Raw genomic sequence first — 14,034 nt, forward strand, 5'->3', positions numbered from 1 at the left:
GGCCTTCTGTCTGACAGAAAAGGGGGCGAGTCTGTAGTTCAACATATCAACCACCCACACAGTCTCTGGCAGGTGCACGCAATAAATGGAAGAACACAAGAGACAACAAAGTGGAGAAGACAATGAGACTGTGATACTTTAAATACACTAATGACAGCTTCTTCTTCTTCCTTTAGAGGAACCATTACTCCGTCTCAGTCGAGACACTTTACTTCATTGATGTTTTAATCATGTTCTGCATCAATAACATGCATTTTATTTTGCAATTGTGCTCTTGGGAAAGAGACTAATGAACATCAGACCTATTCATATGTTTTGCGTGGTTGTTTGAGTAATATTGTAACAGTGTCTGGAATATGTGACTTTAAACTATCAATAGTCTCCACTGCAAACCACTTTCTTACGTCATATATCTGATTTCTGTATCATCACCTTTTTATATTTCATTATTTCAACATCTAAATAATCAGTCAGTGTAATTTTATTTAACATGTGTAGTATGTATTCAGTGAATTACTCGTACAATGAATCAATCCAGACTAAAGCTTTGATTGTGACAACAATGTCCTATCTAGCTCATCTTGTCAACCAGCTCTGTGACAGGTTAACAAAGAGATGACTAGTCAGTTAGCAGGAGGCTGGAGTCAAAGAAGAAACAGGCTCAGACGGTGGTGGGATTTGCTGTGGTCATTATGGTGCCTGTGTGTGACAGCTGGCCATTGCCCCCCTTGATCGCCTTTCAGCGTCTTTGTCACAGGCCCTTTAATCACACCAAAAGGACTGTTACACAGCAAATCAGCTGACCTGACCTGCTGGCTGACTGTCTGACTGTCTTATGTGCTGAGCTATAGTAAAGGTTTTCAATTAATGTTCCTGTAAAGATAATGGAAAACATGTCCTTACACCTAAATGACTGAATAGGTTGATTGCCAATAACTCACAAAACAACATATATGACCGTTGAGAGTACCACTGACAGGCATACCGGACCTTCTTTATCACGTGGTTAATGTTGTGTAATGGTCGCAGTTTAGTTAGGTGTAGGCACCTTAAAACCATGTTGGTAGACTTAGGAAAAGATCATGGTTTTCACATACGATAAATACAATTACATATAATGTAATATGTACATATACGAGCTGACTTTTTCCAGTCGATCTTGCCTTGACCTAACCAGACCATAAGCACAATGTTGTCACAACGTAAATATGAATTTGCAACATAAAGAAACGTAAATTTTCAACATATCTGTTTTTTTGTAGAAACGTACATTGCCAACATTTATTCTGGCAATTGGGTTGGCTAAAAAAGTGAATACTGTAGGCACATTCATCCGATGGCCATAAATACAACACAAAACAAATGCTATTGTTGCTCCATATCTGATGGATATGTAGTCACACCAACAAGGAGTCATCATATCTCAGTGTAATATTTATAAAACCCAAGTGTCCAAAAAAATCAGCACCGTTTCTGTCCGAAATCAATCAGTTTTAATGGAAGTGCCATGCCCAGTGAATTTGTGTGTGGAAGCAAAATAAACCGTGTAATGTTTTCACGTTGAGTTCAGCTTTGATGACAAATTGCAAACCATCTTCGGAGTGCCAACCTTTGAGTGAGCGAGGAGAACTGTTGAGCTATAATATTAGCCCTGTCATTCAACCTGCAAGTGTGTTTGCCGTGCCATTTTCTGATGTGACCAGACACTAAAAGAAAATATGCCTCACAAGGACCTGGCTGCCCCTCCTCACGGCTCACTCTGCTGAGTTAAGTAATGACTGCCTTTTAATGATCTGGCGGTGCCAACAACACTGTAAAAAAGATGCCATTAATATACTAGCCCACGCATTTACCCTTTGAAACTCACTTACCCTCTCCACTGTACAGTGGTTGACCTGACACATTCTTACTCCCCATGAGGGAATGTTTTCTCCTATTTTGTTCTCCTTCACTTCACTGTACTGAGTCAAGAGGGGGGCAAGCCATTAGCCAGGACTGTTTACCCTACTTTCTCAGCAGTCGAGCCATCTGCGTGAGCTCTGTAGGTTGCATAAGGCCTGGCAGATATGACACCTCCACAAAACCTGTTCCCTGTTATCCATTGTTTCAGTCTGCTCCTTCCAATATTATCTTTCCTCTGTCCTGCGCCTTATTCCCTCTTTTTTTTGTCTTCTCCTGATTTCACTCTCTTCATCAATTATCTTTTCATGATTTATTTCTCCTTACATATCTGTCCCATCCTCTATTACATACATCTCTGTTCTCTTCCCCTCTCCTCTCCTCTCCTCCTGTCATCCTGAACAGCTGACAGGCCAGACCCTGCCTGGTGGTGACACTTCACCCACGCCGACCCGAGCCAGATCACTAGTCCATGTGGGAGCCAGGGCCAAGGCCAGGGCTTCTGCTTGGGGGGGGGGAGGGTGCTGAGGCCAGCAAGATGGCCCTAGTCATCATAATCATTCATTGCCTGCTGGTCCTTCTGTCCTCTGCCTCCTCCCACTCCTACAGCTTTTTTTTGTCCTCCTCATGTCAGGGCCACACGGCACGCGTATCAGCTGAGCCCAGGATGGTCAGAGTCAACGGGGTCAGGTGGCAGACGCCTGGTTAATTCTCCTGAGGCTGCATAGTGCTCGCGTCAGCTCGCGCAACTGAAATGCACAGATAGAGACACAGATGCATTCTCACAGATACACTTCTGCAGAAATAATTGCAGCAAATAAGACAGCCGACGCAGACTGTACATAGAACGTGATATTATTAGCGTGAGCTAAACTATGGGGAGGTTTTGATAGGAGTCTGTCAGACAGACAGATTGATCAGCACTACGAAGGAGGAGGGGAAGATTATAAACACATGACCAGATGGAGAGAGAGATAGCCCTATTATGTAGATCCTGTCCCCTCTCCACTGCGTGGATCCTTCATGCATATATACCTTTACATTATTCAGTAGGTTATAATGAGAGTAACTGAACGTGGTGGTGGGGGTTAAAAAAATGGTCGCCGGGCGGTTTAGACGGCAGAAGGTGGGCCACAGGTGTACAAGCCGGAGACTTATTCTTCTGTTTGACCTCTCATTATCACCCCCAGGTTCTCATTCATTATAATCCCATGTCCTCGGGTGTTTAGGGAGCAGCGTGGTCTGTCTGTTTTCCGCAGTCTGTTCACTGCACAGTCTGTCATTCATATTTTGAGAATAAATTATTCCATATTCCAATCTTTCATTGTCTGCTCATCTGTTTGTCTGTTTCGTAGGCTATCCATCTGTGTTTCTGTCCTTTGCGATTTCTTCCTCTACGCTCAGCTCATTCTGAACACATTTTCTGCGTTTTTTCTCGTGGCTTGGCAGGTGCTTATTGATAACATGATTTACAGCTACTCATCAATCATCTGACAGTCACATTTAGATAAAAGCTCTTCAAAACCCTATTGTCACATCTGCATATCTCTCATCTTCCCCTCAACCTATTTATCATTAGTCCATGATCAGTTCATCTGTCCTGGACGGCCTGTAGAGGAGTGGTCTGGTCTGTTCTTACAGAGGAACAGGTGGGGCAGGCTAACAGTCAGAGCAGGCTTGAATCACACACACACACACACACACACACACACACACACACACACACACACACACACACACACACACACACACACAGAGGAAAGCTGCAGGGAGGCAGGCAGGCAGTCAGCCGCTCAGACACTGGCCCATATGGTAGACCTCTGGAGCTGTTGCCCTTTGCTGAGTAGGGGAGGGATAGATGGAGGGATGCAGAGATGGTTGGAGGATGGAAGGAGCAGGAGGAGGCAGAGGGAAGCGGGGGGAGGTTGAAATTAATCAGCAGGCCACCCCAACTGTCCACCGTCTTTGGGGAGTTGAGACATGCATATATGTGGCTGATTCAATTGGGGCTGTGGGGATGGTGAGTGGGGGGTAGTGATGTCTTCTTGTTGTAGTGTTTTGTATTGGGTTTTTTGTATGTTTTTTTTGTCAGAAATACAAGGATACTCTAACATTTTCAACTTTTAGACACCCAATGTGTTCACATCCCATAAATTCTAATAATGGACAAAGATAACAATTTTTAAAATGGTAAAATATATAAATAAATAATATTAATCAATCATATGTAATGTAAAATGTTTTGTATGTGGGTCCAAAGTTTATTTTTCCAAACATTTGGTTATCCTTTACACGCTTAGTTATCTGTATTCTGTTATATTTTATGTTCATTTTTATTTAATTCAATACAAGGTTTTTGAAGTATACAGATCTCTCCTTGAGTAAAGAAGTAGCACTGCAAAAACTCAGTTACAAGTAAATGTCCTGCATTAAAAAATGTTAGTTAAAGTAAAGTAAATGTACTTTTTATGTAGAATTGTCCATTTCAGAATATTTTATTCTATAATTATACATCTTATTTTTTACTGATGCAATAACATGTAAGGAGCATGTTAATGTTGTAGCAGGTTGAGGCAGAGATGATACATTTTTCTTCATATACTGATGGGTAGGTAACTCTATAACAATGACTCATTTTATATGCTGTTTATTATTTACATTTTTATTATTACAAATTTTAATGATTAAAGTAACCAGTGACTGTAGAAAAAAACACAATATTTCCCTCTGAAATGCAGTTGAGTATAGGTATAAACTTAAAGAAAATTATAATACTCAAGCTAAGTAACAGTACCTCAAAATTGTACTTAAGCACATCAGTGTCAATGTTATTTTAGATTTTAGCTCAGTGTAACTTTACACGACTGTTAGGGTTAGTACTAAATGGCAGATATATTGTGCAATAGCCTGATCTGAAACAATGGTAGTTGGGTTAAAATCCTGACGTTAGGTTTAATGCAATTTGAGAATGTGTTTATCCATATAGACAATGTGTAAACAGTAAACACATGCAAACACCCTTAAAGCCAACGCATTATCCTCAGTTATTGTTTCATTTCAAGTCAAATGTGCTGGCGTAGAGCCAAAATAACAGGAAACGTGTCATTGTCCAAATATTTACGTAAGGCTGTGTACATATGCTTCCATATGACAAGCAACTTTTTAGTTCTATACATAAGCACATCAACTCCAAACTACAAAAGTGTTTTCTATGAGCGGACATGTAGGCTATTCTTTTGTGTGTGAGGGATCCTTACAAATCCTGTTGTTCCATTCACTGAAGCTTTGAAAAAAAAAAAAATATTAATGCCTTCTACTGTGAAAGATAGGCTGGCCACCTGCCATTCACATCACAAAGGAATAGACTGACAGATGTATAGACAGCAGGTCAGATGGTCAAACACTTTGTCATAATGCTAAACATCATTAGGTAGATGCACTGCTTAAGTCGAGCACTGCCGTGAAGCCTCCAATTCACTGTTGCTGAGCTGTTGTTGTTCTATACATGTGCTAAATAGTACATCTGAGTGTTTCTGTCTGAACAAAGAACTGTATGACAGAGGTGAAAGTAAACGGGTTGACAGGGAGACATGTCAAAAAACTTATAATAAAAAAAAATCATGTTTCCTCAATTAACTGTAATGAGCTGTCAACACAATCTCACCCAATCTTTTAATGTTAAAAAGAGACACTGTCTGAATCTTCAAGTGATTTTTGTGGCCACTGGGGGCACAAAAACTCCACAACAACCAGACAAACACATATCTGACTATCGCCTCAAAAAGGTTGTAATGTTAGCAAACAAGTGCACCAGCAGACATGTGCAGCTAGCGGCCCAGACAGGTATTATGAGAAAGCACAGGCTGGAGCTCGCTGGTTAAATCTTGCTTTTCACTAAAATTCTCCCACATTGTTCATTTAATGCTCCACTCACTAACTTTGTCTTTTCCATTTTGTACTGAGCAGGAAACACACAGTGAGATTATCATAATTGTTTTTTGCTAAGAACAGCTGACTGTGAGGATGTTGGTACTTAACAATTTAGGAACCTGTGTGGGCCATGAGCCAAACAATGACCTAAAAGAGGCTAATAAGCTCAACAGAGCTAAAGAGTTGGACAACAGTTCTATGATTTTATCAATTTGGGCAACCCCTTTTGATATCACACATATTTACTTCTTTGTTAAAGCTACAATATGCAGGATTTTCCTAAAATAACTAAAATAATGTCTCAGACAAAAGTAATCTCCTCAATCATCACTTGTGACCCAATAGAAGTGTGTGGCGGTGTCGGCATCTGAGGACACCCTGCCCTCTGCCTCTATTGTCTTATGATTTTGTTGCATTTTACATTTCTGGGAGAAATACAGTTGATTGTTGAGTCTCATTCACAGGTCGTCAAGTACAAAAACATAAACACAATCAATTATATTTCACCTTTGAATGATGTTTTTTCAGAGAGCAACCAACATGTGCTGCATTGTATGCCTTTATTATAAAACATATTAGCTAGTAAAGCATTATAGGTCCCATTTTTAGGAAAGTTGATTTTTGAGTCTCATTCCCAATTCGTCAAGGTCTTTGTCAGGTCAGCCGCCACCCCAGAGCGTCAGTATTTGACAAGTTGGGGAATTCTTCACTTAATCTAAAGTGAACCTTTTTAAATATTTTCTGAATTTTTCAGATTATACATAATAACTCATATCTTAGTTGGAGTTCAAACAAAAAAAAACAGAGGACTTCCATGTTCTCATTGAAGCTGTGTTAACTGCTCGACGGTGTTCATTGCAATATTTTTCATTAATGTTTTAAAAATGTATTTAACTGTAAAACCTATATGACATGTTTTTTTATGCAGAGTTGTTTGTTTATAAATGCTTACATTTTTACTGGACATATGGTTGGACTTAATAACTTTGGTGTATTTAATCCTGAGACAGATTAGGGCGGTGTAATGTTAGTTGATGACACAGTGATTTTAGCGTTAATCTAGTGCTCAGGAGATTAATGTATATATGGAATATATTATTATTAATCTGTGAAAAAAAAAATACGCGTGCCTTAACTCAGACAGATTAAAACCTGGTTTTAGAGCAAAAGAGACAGATGGTGCTGCTACCTAGCAAAACGTCAGAAATGTTGCTCTTAAAGCTGTTGACTTGATTTTATTTCTTTTGGTCTTTCTTCAACAATAAAACTGGCATCACACAAAAGTTACGGAAATCTAAAAGTCTTATCCCTTGCCAAATGTCTGTATTATATTCTAACAGATGCTTTCTAAATTTTTGTATTTTCAAGTAATGGAGCCGGTTAATCACTAGGGGGAGGCAGAGGATTGGGAACCAACCTCTAAAGAGCCAGTGTTGAGCAGAATATTCAGTTTGCAATCTATGCATTGTGCTCAATAGATGCATGTAGTTCAGTTACAGAAAATAAAAACTTCAACTCAATAAGCAAACATTAACCAATTATTGTAGCAGTTTATGTAGTGCTAATCCATCTGCTTAGCTGCTTTTGAGGAGGTTATATTAACAGATGTGCATCTTTAAACCATCTGTATGGGTTGAGAGCACTTCTCAGTCAATGTTCCAAACTTGTTTTCATTAAGGGTGCAATTGCTCTTCACCAAACCCACCCAGAAGCGTATTTGGGTGCTGGAATTTGTTTGCTGTTTCACCTGTTGTGAAGCAGATGCAACACAGGCTGCCACACACACACACACAGCTGAAGGGGCTCGCAGATTACTGGCAGATGCAGTAGAGCATAGGAAATGTGGACTGCTTCATCAGCTTGTTTCAGTGACTCATGCATGTTCTTAATGTCTGCTCTGCGCAATTAAGTGCACTTCTGCTGAGTCACCAAGACAGAGGAATACTTTATCCATGTTGAGTCGGAGTCAAGACCAAATGGCTTGGTCATAGCATATTACAGCTGAAACCATAGCTTTTTAGAATTTTGGGTTTTTTAACAGCAATTTCCATGTTTTTCCATTTTATTTGAAATAATGATTTGTGAATGAAAAACTGAAAAGTTACAGCTACAAGTTCGCCTAAGTTATGTTTGCATGTTTGCACTTTCTGGGCTGAAAACAATCGGAGAGTAATCAGAATCGAGTCAGACAGAAACTGAAAAAGTGATCCCACTGCTTGGCACAAATATTCACCACATATACCGTGTGAAGGACATTTTTTCCTAAGCTCTTTACCATCGGTTTACTCATGAATGGATGGCCCTGGTGTGAATTAAAGTATACTGACCTAACAGCGATGCTCTAGACATTAAAAATTCTAAAAGACAACCAACAGCAAACTTCTTAGCTAGTAACAACATTTATATTTCTTGTCTTTTCAAGTCTTCCTCTTCCTCTTCGGCACATCAGGTCCTTTGGTTTTGCTCTGTGGCCAGTATTGATTGAGTTTTGTCAGTGCTCATACAGTGCCGCCAACTCATTTAGCGCCTACTGCAGGGAAGCTTTGGGCTAACCACCCTTTAGAGAACATCAAGCTCGTCCTGTGTCCACCTTTTATTACGATTTAGCTGGGTATTGATTGAAGGGTTTATTTTCCATAAGCAGTTTAACTAAGGACCGGTTGTTTTAGTCCAGAATGATCATTTATGGACTGATATCATTTCATCTCAAAGCTAAATCAGTCTGAATGCTTTTGTAAATGATGTTCGTGCTGAGAGAATCATAGAGGAATGTGATATAAGTGGGGTCCTTTGGTCTTTTGTGAACATTACATCCACTGTGGGCATGTTTCCTGTCAGCGGAGTTCAAACTGAAGACGAGCTGTGGATTTCATTCCTGATATGAGCTCTATCCACTGAAAAAAGGCAGAGCAATACATCTCTGGCATGGGAAGCACTATTGATTTTACTTTCTTCATGACAGAATGTCAGTGTGTATCAGTGAAGTGATTTTGTGTCTGTTGGGCACACTGCAAATTAGATCTGTGATCTAAGCCAGTGGTCCAATGTGCTTGAAATAAATAAATAAATGAATGAATCAAAACTTAATTATGTGTGACTCGACCGCACACAGTTCATTAATGGGTGGCGGTGGTGGTGTGGGGGGGAGTCGACGAGAAGCTCTTTGAACTTTGAGTGTGTGTGTCAACACCGTTGCTAATCGTATCACCCTCAATTAACTTTACTTCTTACTACTGGATAAATCTCTTTGGAGGCGGACAAAGTCGGGAGAGAGAGGAGGAATTGTGTGTGTGTGTGTGTGTGTGTGTGTGTTTGCCCCCTACCCCATCCCTCCACCGCCCCTCACCACCACCACCACCACCCCCCTATCTCTTTACAGGACTGCCAGCCCGTCTAGAGTTATTCCAGGAATGCGTTGAACATGGCTGCCGCGATGAAGGCGCAGAAAACGGGACTGCTGGAACTTCGAGTGACCGTGGACCGCTGGATCCGGGTGTTGGCCACACTCACCGAGGACACGCTCGCGTTAAACCCCGGCGAGGGTGCCGAGGAGCCCGCGAAGCCCAACCCGACTCCCGCCGGCGCTATCAACGGAGACCCCCCGAACCTCAGCTCGTCCCCGGTCCCGGAAACCATCACCAACGTGAAGCGCACCGTGCGAGTGACCAAGCAAGATGTTGGAGGACTCGGGATTAGCATTAAAGGTAAGACAGGCTGGAAGAAGACATGTTATAAAACGGCTAACTTTATAAAGTCACTGTCAGCTCGCACAAGTTTGGGCTAACTAGTTTCTGTCAGCGACGGGAGAAAAGCACAGCCCTCGGACTTGTCAGTTAACTTAGCTAACTCAAATCCCACAAGTGTGCACTTGACTACGACGTTTCTGTCCATTCAAATTCTTATTCGTACTTCGACTCATACTTACCACACTTCGGGCCGTAGTTTACTCAGAGGAAAAACCTGACAGCTGTGATTATCCCAAGCTGTGCCTCACCTCGACGGGGAACCATTTCAGTCTCCCAGAGTCGCCGGAGATGGCTTTAAGCTACCGCTGCGCAACGTTAGCTTGTAATAAAAGCTGAAACTCCCAACTTACTTGTCATTTTTATGCTGCGTAGTTATTAACTTACTCGTTTCCTCAGTAAAATATGATGCTCCTTTCATTAGAGACGCATGAAAACAGTTAAAGCAACAGTATGCAACTTTTTTCAAACCTTAAAATAACTGCTTCAAATTCATTTTGCTGGCACAGTGTCTTGTAATAGGGTGAACGGTGTCTGTCTCAGCCGCTCTGCCCTCCTATCACATGTTTATGCACTGTGTAACTTCAGCGAGAGGCTCAGATCACAGCGTTACATAAATGTTTATTTAAAGACGCAAGTTTTCAGGACGTAACATTGTCATGACGTGACGAGGTTTGTTTCTAGTCAGCACCTACGTGACATGACGGGATTTGTATTTACGACAGTGGTGTTGCGTTCAGAAAGCTACGGGGGGCGCCAAATCGCACAAAATGTGAATTTCCGCATAATGGTGCTTTAAAGGACCTTCTGTTTGTTTTTCATTTCTTTTATTGGAGTTATTACATGCAGTAAACCCCGCCAAAGCCAGAGGATAATGTTCAATGGAGGCACACCTACTGTACATACAACAGGGTCGCTAACAGTGATGGAATGTAACTGAGTACATTTACTCAAGTACCATTTTGTGATACTTGTGCTTTACGTGAGTATTTTCATTTTCACACAACTACAATCTGGAGGCAAGTAGTGTACTTTTGCTCCATTACATTTATTTGATAACTTCAGTTACTAGTTACTCTGTAGATTGCATCCTGCATCAGAGCCAAAGTTGTACAATTTTTTAGCAATGTCTCGTGATATCAGTACATAACAGACGCAGAGCAGCAGCCAAGCCTCTAGGAAGAGCGCCCGGCTTTGAAGCCAGTTTTCGTAGTGGCCAAACCATGGAATTACATCCTCACGAGATGCAAAAACGGGGGATACATTTTTTTGAGCGTCACAACCCCTGGGTCATAACTGTAGCCATTCGGTCCGATATGTGCACGATTAATTTATTTTATCCCCATTCGATTTAGCTGGGTGCTAAACACGGAGTTAGCCGGCTTGGTCAGCGGAAGTCTCTGGTAGGCACACTGCATGGGCCGCACAACACGGAAGATCCTGGTATTAACATACCCGGAAAATCAAGCCCTTTTAGCTTCAAAACGTCACAACAGCTTTAATTAGAAGTTAGAAGCTAACACAGAGTTCATGCACAGTTGTAAGGTCTGAAGAGACTCATGAGAAATCATACAGGAGAGAAGCCAGTCAGTTGAGTTTGTGGCAAATCCTTTTACAGTGCTTACATATTGAGTCTTCTACTGCATATGATAATTCATACTCAGTCAGAAAGTAGAACTGAAGTGATATTCATTACAAGATTATCACTAATAAAAAAACATTTCAAAATGGACCTGCATTGTTTTGCATTTTGTTACTTTTGTTTTCTTAAAAATAGTGTTAAAATATTGTCTCGTCTCGTGAGCTGAGTGTACCATAACACATCTAACATTTAATATCAGATACTTTAACACTTTTACTAAAGTACTATATGTATGGGTGACTCTCACTTTTACCAACTTAATATTTCAACACGATATCATCACTTTTACTCAAGTGTGACTTTTGTGTACTTTATACAACACAGGTCGCCAACATGTTATAAACCAAGGCAAATAAAAATAAACCATCTGTAAGCAACTTCGTGCAATGGTTTTGTGTCATAAAAGCTATGTTTTACCTCTATTTTTAGTTTGAGCCATCTGAAGGGTTTACACATGCAATGAAAAGAGTTGTCATGTCACTGAAAAGTATGGCTGTGAGCATGGCTAATTGGCAAATTAAGTACTTTAAATAGGTTAAAGTTGAGTCACACAACCAAGAGGAAATCTGTCACTGTTAAGTTGGTTAAAAAAACATTTTTCTTACCTTTTATGAGCAAAGATGAGAAGCTGCAATGCTCTTACTATACACTATTCTGCATTGCTGCTACATCAAAGTAACACCAGCAACTCCTACGTCTTTTCAGTGTAATAAGGTTGTGACCTCTCCATATCTTACACGCCAGGCTTACATACCTGTGCTGTGTACTGTGCAGTGGCTGATAAAAGCCTTTTTCCTTGCCCTGGCTACTATCTCGCTGATGATCTCAAAGTGAAGACAAATAAGTGGGTTGGGCATTTTGAAACTATGTAAATACAAAAGATGAAAAGGATATCAAAGAAAAAATGCAGTTTGGCCATTTTGATTTAATTTCTTGGAGGTGAGCAACTTTGTTTTCAAATATTGTTTAGCTCAAATTTGGTAGGCTGTTTGAGCAAGATAGATTCAATCCCTTTTTGCACTGCTCGCTTGCTTTATGATGCCTTTTGTGTCTTTATATTGCTATTGTAATTTGGTGAGCATTTTCATGGTCATTGTAATCATCCTGGAGCCCATAATAGGGTTCCGTCTCCCTGGTTTTAACTTGCTTTGTCTGGTTTTATGACAGTTAAGTGGTGATAAGTCTGTGGCACTTGTGTTGTGATTCATCACAACAATAATGGTGAACAATAGACCTGCATTCTGATACCTGATATGTGTATGTGCATTGTGTTTGAACCTGCATGTGAGTTAAAGTCTCCACCTCCTGACAGGTCTGCAGTCTGCATGCGTTGACAGGTTATCATTGGTTGATGCAGAGGGTCGAATTGATTGACTGCTGTGAACTCGCAAAATTGTCATGTCGCAAAGATGGCTCATCATTATGGCTGCTGGTGAAATGCTAATTTGACCTCCCCACGGCTGCCAACAACAACAACAACAAAGCCAGCCCCTAATGACATAAATGTAATGTCCATCTCGGTGGAAATGGGTGGCTTTGAAAATCAGACAGCATGTTATTAAAACAAAATCATAGCTGGCACCCTGGTGGCTTGTCATTGTTGTGATGCTAGTTGTTCAAAGGCAGCGATGAAGAGAGGGAGGAAGCAGGGTGCAACGGAGGGATAGAAAGAGAAAGGCAAAATAGAGGAAGTCAGAGATGAAACAGGACATGGAACAAGCCAAAGAGGTCAAACGAGTATAAATGAAAAAAGAAAAAGAATCAAAGAAAGAAAGACTTGGAAACAGTAAAGTGTCAAAAAGAAACCGTGTGAAGCGAATGAAAGAACAGGGTAAAAGTTGTTGTGGGCTAGCTGACACCACATTGTGAACAGCTGAGAGGAGCAGCCCACCACAGGCAGTTGTCATTGGCTAAAGATGAAAGCTATGTGGCTAGGAGTGGAGTACTTACGAGTGTTAATTTTAGGGAGCCCACCCCTGCTTGCAGGAAAGCATGGAGGCAGTCAACCTTTACTCTCACATGTCTAAATTTAAGAAGAGAGGCGAGGAAGCGAGGCTCCAGGTCTGTAGACAGGCTCACTGGTCAGAGTGAAGAGCGGTGTGCTTCTGCTGACCTGGGTCCAACCCTTTTTTTCTGAGCTGCATGAGAGAGCTTAACCGATACTGGGTTTTTGGGGCAAAGTCAATATGGATATGGAGTTAAAAAAGTCCGATAGCCATTTATTAGCCGGAATGGGCAATTAGCAAGTATTACAAAACCATAATTAGGATTTAACAGCTTCCCTGATATTGCTCCACAATTGTTCTATTTTGTTGTATCCCACTTAGGTGTGAATTTGTGCATGTCAAAAGCAATGCAAGGATATTATAAAACCATGTCTTGATGAGTGAAACTGTTATCACAGACGAACTCAGATGTGCACAACATTTTTGTCAGTTAACAAGGCTCAGGTGCAGTGTTATGTAACTAATCTATTATAAAAAAAATGTATTCTCCCCTTATGTGGTTCATCACGTTCATCAGGAATATGTAACCACAATATTTCTGAGTTTTTTGTTGTTATTTCAGTGTTCATTAGCAGTACATGCAACTCAGCTGTTTCAATGTGTTGAAATGAAGTGCTGATCATACTGAATTCTTTGCAAGGAGCATTATCACAACAAACACATTGTTAGCACAAAATTACCTAATTAGGTATGTGTCAGTGTTGTATAAACCAGTACCATTCATTTACCTGTCATGGGTAGCGCCAAGGGCTCCACCCCACATCCACCACCGCCACCCTCCTGTCAGCTGAGTGACAGGCTGCCAGCTGGAGGG

At 40.9% G+C, this 14,034-nt stretch overlaps 1 protein-coding gene across 1 annotated transcript in view; it reads left to right on the forward strand.

Moving 5' to 3' along the window:
- The first annotated feature begins 9,182 nt into the window (after positions 1 to 9,182).
- The window catches only part of snta1 (syntrophin, alpha 1), a 35,636-nt gene continuing 30,784 nt past the window's right edge, over positions 9,183 to 14,034 (forward strand). Inside the window, exon 1 of the mRNA XM_073468134.1 lies at positions 9,183 to 9,533. Within this exon, the coding sequence (XP_073324235.1) occupies positions 9,251 to 9,533 (283 nt within the window). The 5' untranslated portion in view covers positions 9,183 to 9,250. The remainder of the gene's footprint in view (positions 9,534 to 14,034) is intronic.

This window comes from Pagrus major, chromosome 6, assembly GCF_040436345.1.
Source record: "Pagrus major chromosome 6, Pma_NU_1.0".
In the NCBI taxonomy this organism is placed as follows: domain Eukaryota; kingdom Metazoa; phylum Chordata; class Actinopteri; order Spariformes; family Sparidae; genus Pagrus; species Pagrus major.